The sequence below is a fragment of the Pholcus phalangioides genome, unplaced genomic scaffold (genome assembly GCF_987345545.1).
Source record: "Pholcus phalangioides strain wild (caught in Gottingen) unplaced genomic scaffold, Ppha-v1.0 ptg000015l_1, whole genome shotgun sequence".
NCBI classification, from domain to species: domain Eukaryota; kingdom Metazoa; phylum Arthropoda; class Arachnida; order Araneae; family Pholcidae; genus Pholcus; species Pholcus phalangioides.
The window spans coordinates 36,087,729-36,103,308 of NW_028301608.1; the positions used below are offsets into that span (position 1 = coordinate 36,087,729).

Sequence of the window (15,580 nt, forward strand, 5' to 3'; positions counted from 1 at the left end):
TCTTTTTCTCGAACTCAAACGGATAAAAGTGATTTGTTCACTTGTATTAGCGATAGTTGTGTACTAAAAAGTATTTTGAAGAGAGAGTCTGTTAATCCCTTTAAAGCAGGCATCTTCAACCTGTCTCTCGTGAGCACCGCCGTGCTCCCAGAGTGCTCGATGCTCGTGTCTGATTTAGCGCTCACGAGCACTTGATCAACAGCCCAAATAAAAATAAATACCTTGTACAAAGTACATTCGAGGATCAAACTCATCCCGATTTTCCATGCATATTTGGTGCTCTTTTGATGATGGGTACAAGCAGTGCTCGCGACTAGAAAAATATTGAAGACCCCTGCTTTAAAGCTTCATATAAATTTTTTCAGTGAACTGTCATATTATATTGAGAGTAAGACGGCTTTTTCCCAGTCCAATACATCAAAGCAATTGATCTTTTCTGGATATTATGCCGAGGTGATCTCGGAAGAAAAAGTCATCTGTTTGCCTTTGATTACGAAGGCAATGAATTAAATATGAATAAAATTTTAATTAGTGAGGGATGAAAAATGTGATATAGTTGAAATTTTTTATTATAATCATTAATTGCAGTATAATCCTTCATCTTTTGACGGTATTTTGAAGTACCAGGTTAGATAATTTGTTATGTACTAACTAATTGTTTGAAAATCAGTATTTTTGTCTTCAATTAGAATTTGAATGTCCTACCAAATAATTTACATGACAATCATTAATAACTATATTATCATTTTCTTCTTATTCTACTTTTCAAGTAAATAAAGGGTTGAATAAGTCGCATGATTTTCTGCCTATAGTCCGAAGATTCAGTAAAAAAGTGCAGTATCTCTCTCCCTTGATTTCTTTGTGCTGATTATAAGCTTCTGTGTATTACATACAGCTTTTTTCTCCCTAAAGTAGAAATAATCCACAAAATATATATTTTCTAAAGATTACATAAGGCTTTGCGGGTGCCATTAGGAAGATCAACATCTTTTCTGAAATACATGACCATCAATTCCTCTATTTTTGAAGTTACTCCTATTCTTTTCATTAATGGTGACACAACCCGCTACTGGAACTGAACCCTAAGATTTAATGACCTTATTTTATGTACATTCAAACTGGAAAGTCATTTCACCTTAACGATTTTGTTTAATACGTTGTGTTCGTGAACAGGAGCATTCACATAACGATATCTACGGATTATAAGAGGACCTTTATCCGCTTAATTTAACGAAACTGCTTGCGGATTATATACCAACTTTTGCTTCCAATGTATCAAAATTTGTTGTCGGATTTCATCGCAGCTGTAGAGTATAGGTAGGAAAATACGGTAAACGAACGCCGAAAGGTCCGATATCGGTCCCAGTGACCGCACAGCGTTAAATTATGAAAACCTCAAACTGGGAGTAGTTTCCTTCGGCAATGTTATTGACTGTGGTTTGATTTTCTGTGGTTTCTTAACCTTATGACACAAATGCGAGCTGTATTTATATCATGAACTCGTCACAATGAGGGACACATCTGACAAAATTCCGTCGCATTCGATCACTCATTCTAAATTAATTTAGAAAATATTGGACAAGTAATTAATAACATCAAATTTTATGAATAGTACGGTAAAACTCGGTTGTAACGATATCGAAGATTCCACGAGAATTTGCCGTTATAACCGATGTGTCGCGTGTCGTTGCAACCGAGGTTAACGTTTCCAAGACCTCTTCTGACCAAAAACATGATCAGATGCTGTGCGAATACTGCGCATGAAGTTATTTGATTACGATTCGGGTGACCAAATTTTATCGATAAAAATACGGAAAATTAGGATCTTTAATACGGAGCTCCGCCAATATGTACAAAATACCGGACAAAAAATGAAAAAATTAAAAAAAAGCAATGAAGAAATGTAAAAATACAGAAACAGTGCAAAAATGCAAAAAATAATATATAGATTAAATGCGCTCACAAAACATCCATCATAAATGGAGAAAACGCAAGAGGGGAAAAGTACAAAAAAAAAGGCTAGATACTCTTGAACGTCGTCTATTGTAGGAACTCAATAGACGACATCGTGAATTCGCTCAGGCCACTGATGATATTCACGCGCACAACACTTTCTGACACGCACCAATTCATTAGAAACTCCCCAGATGAATGTTTACGAGATGCATGTACGGTGAAGTAGTAGTTACTAACGTTATAGTCGAGATAGTCATTACAACTGAGTTTGACTATATATGAAATTTTGGGCTAAGAATTCCCATGAAAAATCATCTTTGCGTTTTCTCTTTCAGCTCTACATACGATCCCAGGCGTTTTCCTCAAGTTCGACACAGTAAGAAATGATTTCCGAGATGATACGTAATATTTATCGAAGGCTGGTGAATTTCATACTCCGTGTGGTGCACGTGGATGGATGAAAAAACACTCAAATAAACTTTACAGCCTTCACATTTTACAAAGGACTTCATCTCTTCGAGTTACACCTTGAAAAGGAGAAAACAAAAATGTACATGCCATCTACTAATTTCAGTATCAGTAGTTACTAAAATAAAAATATTTTTGTGTATGTTTTTTCTAAAAAATTTCCTAATTTCAAAATAAATGGCAATCTTCTATCGAAAGTGGCTTCTAATATGGCGTACGCTTATTTTCAGTTCCATTTATTTTCATTGAAAAAATTTCTTAATTGCTAATATTCACAGGCTGTTTTAGTCTTGTTTAGGATCATCGTTCTCATACCGAGTGTTCACGAAGAGCATCTGAAACAAATTTAAAATTTTATGATCGATTCTAAAGTGAAATATTAAAAATTCAACAAAAACGAGAGAAATGGAGACGTCGTAGTTTAAATTTTTTGTTGTTGTAAAATACATGGTGCGTTCCGTAAGAACTCAGAGTAAAATATAAAAAAAAATCAAGAAATATATTGGTACAGCAAAAATACTTCATTGTTTTCCCAAAGTGTTTTCCCTCAGATGATATGAAATGGTCCCCTCGTTTTATTCACTTTTCAAAACAAGTAGAGAAGACTTTTTTCTCGAAGCTGCCTCAGTGAACTCTAATTTGAAACTGAATCAAAGCTTTGAAAACTGAAACATAGGTAATATGTAAATGCAATATTAGAATCATACCATAACCTCCTTACGGTTCGGATCTTGCACCCATGCGATTTCTGGCTGCTATCAACGTGAAGGAGACGATCCGTGCCAGAAAATTTAATGAAGATGACAATATTTTTCCGCTGTGCGTGGTTCACTGTTACAGCTTCCAGAAAAGCCGGCTCTATTTGCTTTGAAAAGTGGATTGAATGATGGGACCGTTTCCCATCATCTGGGGGGGGGGGGGGAGACACTTTGAAAAAGAATTAAGGGGTCACGTACCTCCCTTAACGTGAGGGGAAAAGTTAAAATGTCATTAAAAATACTATTTAGCCATTAATTCATTCGAATTTTTTTCACATATTTTTGATTAAATATGCTATCCTATATATATGCCGGTATAAAATTTTACATATCTCTAGTACTCAACCTTTTTTTAAATTTTCAAAAAATACATTAAAAACAGCTTGCACGCATGATAAAATCACAGGATATCAATGTAACCATACAATATTGAAATTAATATGAAGAAAACGGTTAATTTCTCTTAAAATGAACTAAAAGATTGAAATTTCCTTCATTCATTCTCATTTTAAGTTTAATTTAAAATTTAAATTTTCAAAAACTCAAAATTAAAATAATTTTTTTATAAATCAAATATTCATGAATAGATCTGAAATCTTTTAGTTCATTTTATGAAATATTTTAACTTTTCCCCATATTAAGAGGTATGTGAGCCCCTTAAGTATTTTTTGCTGTACGGATATTCCTTGATTTTTTTAGGATTTTACTCTCAGTTCTTAGAAAACGCATCTTTTAATAATTGGAGGGGGGGGGAGAATGAGAATTAAAGTTTGTGTATGGCCTCCTAAATTATAAAAATGTCAATGAGTAAAGTTTTCGCTTTTCTTTCTTATGCTAAAATAAATTCATCTATTAACATAAAATTTCCTGGAGATATGAATCATCGAAATTTTTGGTTTTGCCATTTATTACACCTTAAAACGACCAAGCGTCAATTGGAATAAGAAGATAATTTTAAAAATTGTCAAACTTAAGAATTTAAATTTATTATATTGACGAATTTTCATTCAAATGACGGATGAATTTTTTTTCCGGAACAGTAGCTACAGGAGCAAATTTCATCAATTGACAATTTTTTATCGGGGGGGGGGGGGAAACTGCATATAAATTTTAATGTTTACACAGTCCCTCCCTCCCCAATCACTATTTTACGAGAGTGAAACTATCTCACGGCTTCTATTTTTCATAATTTTGTAATCAACCATAGAGTTCCAACAATTCCTTTAGGGAAATTATCGCGTACAACCCCGTGCATATACAATATGTACCAAATTGTTTGCAACCGCAAATATCTCTGCCACCGTTGACATTAAAAACACTTTTAATTACAAGAAGATTTCAAATGACGTGCAGTTACTTAAAATCTCAAAATTTGTTTGAGTGGTCGTATACATAAAAAATAAAGAAATTTATCTTTTTATAGTTCCCGCGTGCGCTGAAACTTCCGATTCGGGAAATGTAGATCCCGCTCAGAAGCGTCATACGCAATAAAAAAATATCATATTTTTAAATGCAATATTTATTGAGATGTTAAATATTATATAAAATCATTATATTTTGGCAACTTTTCACTGTGGTGGCATGTTTTCATTAATTCAAAAGTTGCCTTTTTAGGGACTGTACACAAACAGAATGGCCTCAACCATTTTATTTTTGTAATCACAAATAGATAAAAGTTACACTTTTCACTATAATTGAAGCAATTACAGAATTTTTAAAATATTCAATTTAATTTACGTTTTGCAATTTGTGAACTACACCCTCAATTATTGGCGATATATGCAGCGAAGTCCAAAATATCTCCGTTAACACTGCATTTAAAAAGATGAATTTTTTTTGTAAATGACTTCGTAAAGAGTCGCATTTACATTTGTAAAATAATTGAAAGTTTATCTTCCTTCTATCTACATAAAAATTTTTATATTTTTTTATTTATGTGACCCCCTTTGGGTAATTTTTAGTAATCGCACGTTATTTTAAAACCTTTTGTAGTTGAAAGTATGTTTCGGTTAAAGTTAACGGTTGCGGAGATATTTACTGTGTGAACAATTCTGTGGTGTTTGGTCCGATCATGATAACTCCAAAATCACATTTTTGAGATATAAGCATTTTCATTGTCATTTAAAAATCAAAAATAAAGTATGCACACAAATACAAATGAGAAAATATCATACATCAGCATGTTGTTTAGCCGCACGCCGTATTTGTGCCTTTATCTCACTTCTAATTAGTTATAATTAGCAAGACACTACTAGTACAAAAAGCAATTTTTTGGAGATATGTTCTGACCAAACACTACAGAATTTGGGACAGCCTGTATATGTTCATGCACGCAGAGCCGTCTTTAGAGCATCCCGTGCCTCGAAGCAATGTGATTTTCTTGCAGTATTTACATGTGTACTTTGGAAAATTTAAGCCGTAATCTTATTTTTATGACGGCCCCCTCTGCACTTCAGATGCCCCAGGGCTAAGTCAGCACTGCATGCTAGTGGCTGTTTTTACTAATATCGGACAATATGTTGATATAAATGAGAAGTAAATGCAAATGAACAATTTTTAGTAAGACCTTCAACCAAAATCTCTCCATCCTTCATTAAAAAATCACTCTCCTTGATGTCTAATCGCATTCTACAACACAAATTACACTGATTTTTTTCTTTCGATGCTTACAAATTCAAGGGACATAATTTGTTCTTGTGATTGTTCCGAGGTCTATTGTGTTAGTTTCTCACACGTCACTTCCAGCTCGTGACTGCCTAGTTAAAGAGTGGGAAAAATAAATAAGAAATATATTGGTCCATATAACAACGTTTTTTTGTTCTTGATGGAGAAGAATAAGTGTGATGTGCCCATTGAATTAATACGAGTGCGTTTTTCTTTTTTTTCGAGTTCGACCATGATTGATGGCACTCCATTTCCACGAAGTGTTGCTCAGAAACAAAAGGAATTCCTCTATAGACATGTCAAGGGCACGTGAGAGAGGCGGTCTCTATAACAAATTCCCTTTTCTTTTCCTCTCTCTCCAAGTTGTTTTATGTCAGCTTCAATAGATTCTGTTCACAGTTCAAAAGCGATTTGTTACAACTGAAAATGAAAGTTTTTGACGCAATTTTTAACGAGTTCGAACACCCTTTTTTTTTTTTTCTGCAATCCTTCATGCCGTCGAAGCTAAATGTACGACAATTATATCGTCTGGCAGGCTTGACTGATTAAATGTATCATTGTTATATATAATGAGAGAAATTCCATAATTGATCAATGGCATTTTTGTAATTTGATTTTTCGTATTATTTTCTTGCGAGATATAAACAGCATCTTATAATCTTGTGAGTGGTATCGGTGAAAAAAAATTATGATTGCGTGTTCTTTATACAGTCGAATCCCGTTTTAACGAATACCGTTGTAGCGAAAATCTCGTTTTAACGAACACTTTTTTACTCCCCCCCCCGAATAAGTTTACATAGGAACAATGCTAGGTAACCTGGAATTCCTTTATAACAAAATTTCGTTTCAATTTCGTTTCATCCGGTCTCTTGACGTTCGTTGTAACGGGATTCGACTGTATTATCGAATAAGCGAAACCAGAGGAAGAGAAAGTGATTCCTCTCAGGTATCAAACTTCTGAAGATTCTACGAAGCGAATTGATTACCTAAGTTCTGTGAGTTCATTTTCCAAATGGTATACGTAAATTGGAGATGGATGATTTTTTTCCTCGGTCCACGTTATACAGGGTGGCTATAAATAAACAGAAGCTACTCAGACGTATGCAGCGCTCTTTCTGATGGAGTTATTTTGATGAAACTTGTGTGGTAGGGTATCCTTGAACATATGAAATCGATTTCCTGTCTGTCTCGCTCTGTGTGTGTATATAAATGTATATGTGTATGTTCTCTCTATACAAATCTACAGTTTTATACCGCTCTCCACCAAACTTTGCATATACTGTATATGTCGAACAGGACCTGATTTGAACGATAGTCTACTTTAAAGGTTCGTCAGGGCTGGACAAATGCCTGAAATGAGCAAACAACTGTCAGACAATAATGGTTTCTCGGGCTGAACAATGACTTTCATAATGTTTACTTTGGTTACCGTGGTTCCCAAGCAGTAAATTTCAGACATGTATACTCCTTTACAATGGTTTGTAACTTCTTCAATGCTCCCAGTACATGCAGGAAACCCGGACAGCGCCGGGTATTTTTGCTAGTAGGATGGATGCATGGACCATGTGGAAAAGTAAGATTCAATTTTAAAAAAATGGTTCAATTTTTGACCGCCAGGTAAAAAAATGCGTTTTTATCGCAGTTATCTTTTGCCCATGACCTAAATGATGTATACGCGAAGTTTCAATGAATACGTCCACCACAACGAGCGCTACATAGGCTGGAGTAGTGTCAGTAACCTATAATTTAACTCGCACTACTCCTCCGACCTATGTAGCGCCCGTTTCGGCGGGCATATTTCATTTAAACTTGGAATATACGTTATGTGGACCATGGGGGAAAAATATAACTGCTATAAAAAAGTGCCACACTTTCACCAGGTGTTCAAAAATTGAACTTTTTTATTGAATCTTTCTTTTCCCCCATGGTCCATATATATCCTAGACACCAAGTTTCATCAGAATGAGCGCTACATACGTCTGAGTAGTATCAGTTTATTTATAATCACTTTGTGCATCAAATCAAGACTGACATTCTGGATATTATGTCGAGGTGAACTTGGGAAGAAAAATAAGTTGTCTCCACCGAGAATCGAACCCAGAATCTCTTGCAAAAACATTTCTTTTTCAAGCTCACCTCGGCATAACACCGAGCGAGAATTCCATCTCACCCGTTCTTCGGAATTTTCATCCATTTCTTGTTCCCGAAAATTTGGTCTCGGGAAGACAGTCAGAAAAAATTACTTTACAATAAAGTTGATCTCAATGAGAAATAAACGAAATACAGTACTTGGTGATTTTTTGAAATTAATCTTTTTGTGTTACTGTCACCAATATACAGCGAAACTTGACCAATTCGAACGAGGTTCGTTCAAATTTCAATAATTCTCATTGAGTTTGCAATTGAATTCAATTCAATGTTCAAATTGTTTGTTTGATTCGATTCTTCATTTTCGGGTATAATAGGTCCATTATATCCGAAAGCGATGAATCGAATTAAAGAGGTAATTTCAACACTGAACTGCATTGCAAACTGAACGGGAATTATTGAAATTCGAATTAGCCACGTTCGAATTATTCAAGTTTCGATGTATATTGGTGCCAGTAACACAAAAAGATTAATTTAAAAAAAACACCAAGTATTTCGTTTATTTCTGATTAAGATCAACTTTATTGAAAAGGAATTTTTTCTGATTTCCCGACCAAATGGGAACCAAATTTTTGGTCCTGATCATGATAAGATTGTTTTTCAGGGGATAAATATCTCAGAATCGAGTCTGACATCATCAAGCAGTCCAAGACCGTCCACCCCTTTGGGAAAGAGCGCAAACCATCCCAAGATGGTCTCTCTCGGCGGTCATGTCTGTCTGTCTAATTCGATTTGTCCTCAATATTTTTGGACAATTCGAAGTTTGATTCAGACATTTTAAAAAAATGCATTTTTTCTCTGATTTTCTTTCTAACTTTTAATGATCCGTTTTACAAATGCTACCACTCAGAAAATACGAACGTTTTTGTATGTTTAGTGATATATAATCACCTTCTCCGCAGACGGAATGTTTTCGCTGAAGTGTTGAGTTACTTGTCTGGTAATAATATGTTGGATTAAGCGTGCTCAACATTTAGGAAAGTGCGGCCCACCTCACTAATTTGAAAACTTGTCACAGGCTATTTAAGTGATCTGTAAATATGCCGCTGAAAACTTAAGTTATCTATAAACGGGCCATGAGCCACTCAAGTGATATGTAAAAGAGTCACATAGTTTATTTTTACACAATTAAGTTTACGGTCTAAAATGACTCCGGGGGCCACATTTGGTCCGCGGAACATGTGTTGAGCATGTATGTGTTAGATATTCACGTGTTCAAAGCATTACAGTTTTATTTTTAAATTATAGAATATCAATATATAAAGCTCAGCAAAATTTTTGATAGCTTCAAACAATATTTATGCCCTTGTTCAACTGTAGAAAGAAAAAATTGTGGTTGACTTACGCGATGCGCACGTTGGTGAAAAAGTAGAAAATAGAGTCACATTGTGTGAATATTCTGATGAAATAGGCAAAAATGGATCTGAGGAAGAATCACAGGTCCCTATTTCAACACGTGCAGAAGCTACGGATCTGTTAGAAAAAATAAAGCTGTTGAAACTCGAAAATCGCATTCTATAAATCAGCGGTTCTCAGCCTTTTTTGACTCGCGGAGCCCCGCAGGCCCATTTTTTAATTATTCATCAAAGTTATCGATTTATTTTTACTATTTAAAATATTTATAATTATTTTTTTTTAATTTTACAGTTTTTTTTTCTATTTTCCTCGAGCGGCCGCGGAGCCTATGGAGAGTGCACAAGGAGTCCCAAGGGCTCCCCGGAGCACCGGTTGAGAACCACTACTCTAAATCAACGTGAATATTTTGACCATTGTTTCAGAGCATCCAAAAGAGAACAAATGAAAATTACAATTTTAAAAATGAAATAGTTTCCGTGATCATTTATGTTTTACACAAACACTAGTTACAACAACGAAGAAACTACCATTTGAATTAATGTTATATAACATTAAATTTACTTTTATAATTATTGAGATAATTATTATGGATAGAAAGTTTCTTAAACATACAACTAATGTTTCAATACAACTATTTTCAACTAATTTCAACGGCTCGCAGTTGTGGAAATGTTGAACAAAGGCGATCTCTACTTGACAACTTTGACAGAGGCACGAAATTCAACCGGTATGTGAAGCGCATCTAGATGCTCGCGAACATTATGTTGAAGATGTCCACGGAAACCAAATAAATATGAATATTTTCTCCAATATAAAAGATGTTTTCAATGAAACATCAATAGGAAATTATACAGCTTTTGTGATATTGCGAAACACCAGCTGGAAACCTACGGACACGATATAATTAATGTGTTATAAAATGAATATGAATATATAATGATGCTATCGAAAACCTTAAAATTTATACTAAGTTATATTCAAAAACTTTGTTTTTTTCAAAAGTATAACTTATATAAATTATGCTTTTTAAGGAAACCTTCGAATTCTCGGTAAGGTTTTGAAAATGCCGACATTTCGTGGCCTCCTCATAGTATTGCAAGTAACTTCTATTGCGCATTTCAGTTCATGGGATTGAATAATGAACAGCTTTCAACGGAAATTGAAATATACAAGAAATATTTGAATCAAAATGAAAACCAGTTAAAGATTCAGTTTAATAAACTTTTCTAATTCATAAAATATGCGTACCTGTTGTTAGGCTTTCAATGCATCTTGTAAAGATGCTCATGCCTTTCAAAATGTCATTTTTAAATACAGTAAAAGTTTGCTATAACTTATAACGACAGTTCACAATCACAAGGAAAACTGTCGTTATAAGCGAATTTCAATGAAAATTGCTGCTTCATCTGCATTAGAACGTCTTCTAGACAATTTCGTCCACGAATGATTACAGTTTCGGTCATGAAATTGATTTTTAGTGATTGTCTTAGACCATAGTTTCCCAAACATTTTGCCCCATCGCTCCCTTCTCTACATTTTTTTTTGTTCTCATCGCCTCCTCCCAACTCAATCTAACCCATAGGATCCTATACTAAATCCACAGCTTCTACTGTCCGCTGGATCAGGGGGACGATATTGCCCACTTTGGAAAACACCGTCTTAGACGTGTGTTCTATCGTTGGCAATACGAAATTCTATGTAGATAGAATTTCGTATTGCCAACGCGATTTAGCCGAGATATTAAAATTCTCAGTAACAGCCGATCTCCCCATTAAAAAGTCTAGCCTCAAAGAAGCAACAGGCCTGCAACGATAAAATCTTCAAACATCACACTTCACTCATAGTTTGAAAAATATGTGGTAGGTGGCAGCACTATAACAAGCATCACACGGAAACAAGCTTCACGTTAGGTTCACAACACGGACACGCACATTTCAACATGTACCAATTCGTTGGAATTTCCGCAGAGGAATATGAGTGAGGTACATGTGTGGCTTAGTAGTAGTCATTATATCACTACTCACTTCCATATCTGTGTGGATTTGTTAAAGTTTTTCCGCAAATCGGAAAGTTTTTATCATGATTTTTTTCAATTACTCGGAAACGACTTAAACCCTTTAAATGCATAACTTTCATATGATGCAAAGGGTTCTTTCGACGTTCATCACTGCAGCCAGTTTGAAGACAAAAATTCAGATTCGACTTTGAACGTAAGCTGAGGTCATTTTCTTTCCTTTTTATATTTTGAATTTGCTGGTACATGTCCCAATTAACGACAAACTCTCTGTTGAGTTTTCTTTCCTGCAATTTATCTTCAGATCAGTCAGCTGTCGAAACCTTCGTAGTAATAGCAAAGAGTGACATCATCTTCGGATAAGTCGCCATCTGGTGACAGTGTCAGTAATTGTGATCTTTGGCCTCTCTCTTTCTTTCAAACCGAGCACAACTCAGGTCTATCGTCATGGGCAATTCACTACCTAGTGAGTTGTGCCAGAAGTGTAAGTTTGTGTTTCTAATAGGTCTGAGTGCGTATCCAGTGTTGTGTCTGATTTTTCAGTGCTGTCATTTCGAAATGAGCGAAATTCAATGATTAAATATTTGTACCGTTTGCATGCCTGTTGCTCTCTGTGGCGAGACGTTTTAACGGGGAGATCAGCTTGCGTTCGCACCTGAAAGTTGGGAACCACAGAAAACTAACTTCAGTGGACCACCACTGTGGCGGTTATCCGAAGGGATTAGAAAAGTGTTCGTTAAAACAAGATTTTCGCTCTAACCGTATTCGACTGTACTACCACTCGACGACCACAGCGGCAAGAAAGGAAACCAAATTCATCGGGCTCTGGCCTGAGCTAGGTCTGGCTATGTCGACTGGAATAAGTAGCTAAATAAGCCACTGGATAATAAGCTATATTCAACGACTATAGCTCTGGCTGCCCATGTATGCCCCGCTCAGCGCACACGAACTCTAAGTAAAGAGGATTCGTTGCCTTTGTAGTCTAGGGGGCGCTCACCCGGAAAGTGAGAGAACGTGGGTTTGATTCCCCGCAAGGCCAGTTGGATTTTCTCACCTGGATTTATCTTCGCATCAGCCAGCTGTCGAAACCTTCGTAACAACTCTTTGTTTGCTGCATGTTTGGCTGTTCTCGCTGATTTGTTGAAATGCTTTCTTATCTTTCTTTTTGCTTTGAGAAGTTTACAACCCCATTTTCTTTTCTTACCAAAGTTTGAATCACAAAGAAAGTAATTACGTATTTGGAAAGTAATATTTCTTTGACTTCTCAGTACCCATTCTTCGTTAGGGTGGATTCATATGTACATTCATCTGTTATCCATCACTGTCTAAAAAAAGAAAATAAGGAAAATACAGTCACACACGCACGCACGCACACACACAGGATTTGAGGTCCAAAAAGATCGGATCACTGCTACGATCTCTGCAAATGCCACCGGCAATCATAGATTACCCCCCTGCTTGTAATTGGTAAATCCAAAAAAACCAAGTGCTTTCAAAAATTTAAATATGAACGCATTGCCTGTGAACTATTATGTTCACAGACAATGCGTGCCTGAAAGTGCCCCAAAAAAGTGCTTGAATGGAACGAACAGTTTCCAGAATGGTTCCACAACGTTTTCGTGCCTCAAGTTAGAGCTCATATGGCAGGAAAACAGTTGCCCCAAGAAGCCCTGTTATTAATGGACAGTGCCCCGACACAATCCTCTTGTGAACATAAAAGTGATTGATGGCAAAATAACATGCCTCTTTCTCCCAGCGAATACAACTCCACTTATCCAGTCTATGGACCAGAGCATAATTGAAAATATGAAGCGACGTCACAGAAAAGCTTTTATCGAAGGCTGATGAAGATTCATCTGATGATTTCATGACTGTCAAAGAATTTAGGAAAGGTTACAACATAAAGGACGTTATTTTCAATGTCGCCACAGCCTGGACTGGTCTTATATTGATCGTTTATGTAAAATTAAATGCAATATGTATGTATTACACACTTTTAAAGGGTTTTACTTTCATTTTCGTCCAAATCCGCAATGAAATCACGTCACTGTACATATGAATAGGGATAGCAGAGATTTCTGCTATCCCTATTCGGTTATCCGTCACAGCCCTGGTCCGGACGGTGACGGTTAATCGAAGTTTTACTGTAAATTCAAACGATCGATTAGACTGAATGATAATCCCGTAGCATTTTTTAGATAACACTCATAGAAAATATTCGCTCATCCATTACCAGTTTGTAATTTTTGATTTTGAAGGTAGATGGTGGTAGCTGTGTAATTGTGAATACATTTAGCTGGCACAAAAAATAAACTTACATTCTCGTAAGGCTCCACAGAAAAATGAGCATTTCAGTTCACTTTCCGCGGAGGGGATAAATTTCCTCAGACCGGGAGTTCACGGTAAACAATAGCGTCTATGTGAATATTAGGCCTATAAATAGTATGAATTGTAAGTGATTATATATATAATTATAGAAAGTATGATTCAATCTCATTTGATTTAAAAGGAAACTACAGAATCCAGATATTGAGTGACTACACCCATGAATGACAAATGCAAACACCAAACATGGCCCCCTCTCTGTCCCTTGTGAGATATAAACAAGCTACCTTGCGGCTGGGCCATGCTGAAAAAAGGAAAAGCCCCGCTGGCCACCAAGACCACGGGCCGACCTCCGACCCACGCAAAGGACTACAAACACTAACACCAAATATGGCCCAGCTCTGAAGCAGATTACATAGCGGCTGGGCCATGCGGGAAAAACTCTCTTGATGTCCAGGCATCCTCGACCCGTAAGCCACAGGACCCAACCCAACCGAGGCAATACCTTCTAGAGAGAAGGTATTGCCCAGAGAGAAGGTATTGCCTTCTAGAGAGAAGGTATTCTATCTGCTCTAGAAGGTATTGACCGAGGCCCCCATCGCCTCCGACACGCAATCACACCTCCCCCCCCCGGCCGCCAAGGAGCCTGGGCGGATCACCCTCAAGAGACCAAAGTAAACATCCCGAGCCATCCGTCTTCATAACCGTACTCTGTCCCCAACCATCAGCCGATTTGCAACACCAACTCCTCTCATCTTGTCCTCTGTTGGAAGGGTTTTTTCATAGTCTCGAATCTGAAAATAGAACATGAAAAGAAAAATAGGATACCATATACAAATTCAGGTTCAATGAACTATAAATGTGTAAGTGGGAATTATCGATATTGACCAATTGCTGGCATTAATAATATCACAAGACTGAAGGAGCCGGGGGGGGGGGGACTTTTCATTGCCAGTTGGAGACATTTAGATATGGATATTATAGTCCTAATGATGAGATCAAGTCCGGAGAAACTTCAAGGTTCACTTGAATATATAAAGTTCAGTTGTGCACTAGTGGATTCACCGGCGGTATACATTCGAACACATGAATATATTGATGAATAACAATAATTATGGTGTTGAGTAAGTATATATAATCTGATTATAAGCAGACAAATGGTATCTATCAAAAAACACCCTTGAATTTTATCGAAACAGACGTAATCGACACAGAATTTATTCAGAAGAAATATGAAACACACACACAAATAACGAAAAGTTCAAAATTATTTTTTCGAAACTAGAACCTAATTTCAACTATTAGCGTTAAATCATTTCATACCTGGATGACCAAAACAAGTTCAATCACCCGTTTTTTTCCAAGTTAAGTGCACAAAATAATTATACCCCTAATGCCGTGTAAAAGGGTAAGCATCAAAGCAACAAAAAAAAAACCAAACTTAAAAGATAATAATTGTTTCTTCTCATCGTTTTTAAAAGACCATAATTACGGTCTCAAATTACGGTATTTTACAGGGTTAAAAACCCATCAAAAAAGGGTCAGAAAAACACTCGTGCATTTATCCCAATTCGAACATTGCTTCATGTTCTATCTCGATGCATCTATTATTATTATTTCCTGTTATTGCTTATAGAATGACCACCAGGAGATTAATAAATCATCTTTTAAACCAGTTCATGATTAAAGATGCGATCAGGGACTTGAAATAGGTGCTTGAAAGAAACGCGGTTGCATCAGTCTGTCACCATTTGAATGTAATGTAGAAAAAGAAAAAAAATAATGATTAATATTGGATTTCTCTCTCTCTCTCTCTTGAAGTGTTTTCTTAATAATAATTAGACTATATCGATATGGGAGCGTATTTAGCAGAAACACTTCATGAATACAG

At 36.1% G+C, this 15,580-nt stretch overlaps 1 protein-coding gene across 2 annotated transcripts in view; it reads left to right on the top strand.

The window, feature by feature from the left end:
• LOC149075929 (reelin-like) overlaps window positions 1-2,621 on the top strand; it is a 90,065-nt gene extending 87,444 nt beyond the window's left edge. For both annotated transcript variants that reach the window (XM_089243445.1, XM_089243444.1), the window contains one exon: window positions 2,292-2,621. In XM_089243445.1, coding sequence (XP_089099571.1) covers window positions 2,292-2,343 — 52 coding nt within the window. In that variant the 3' untranslated portion in view covers window positions 2,344-2,621. The remainder of the gene's footprint in view (window positions 1-2,291) is intronic.
• Window positions 2,622-15,580: the final 12,959 nt, after the last annotated feature.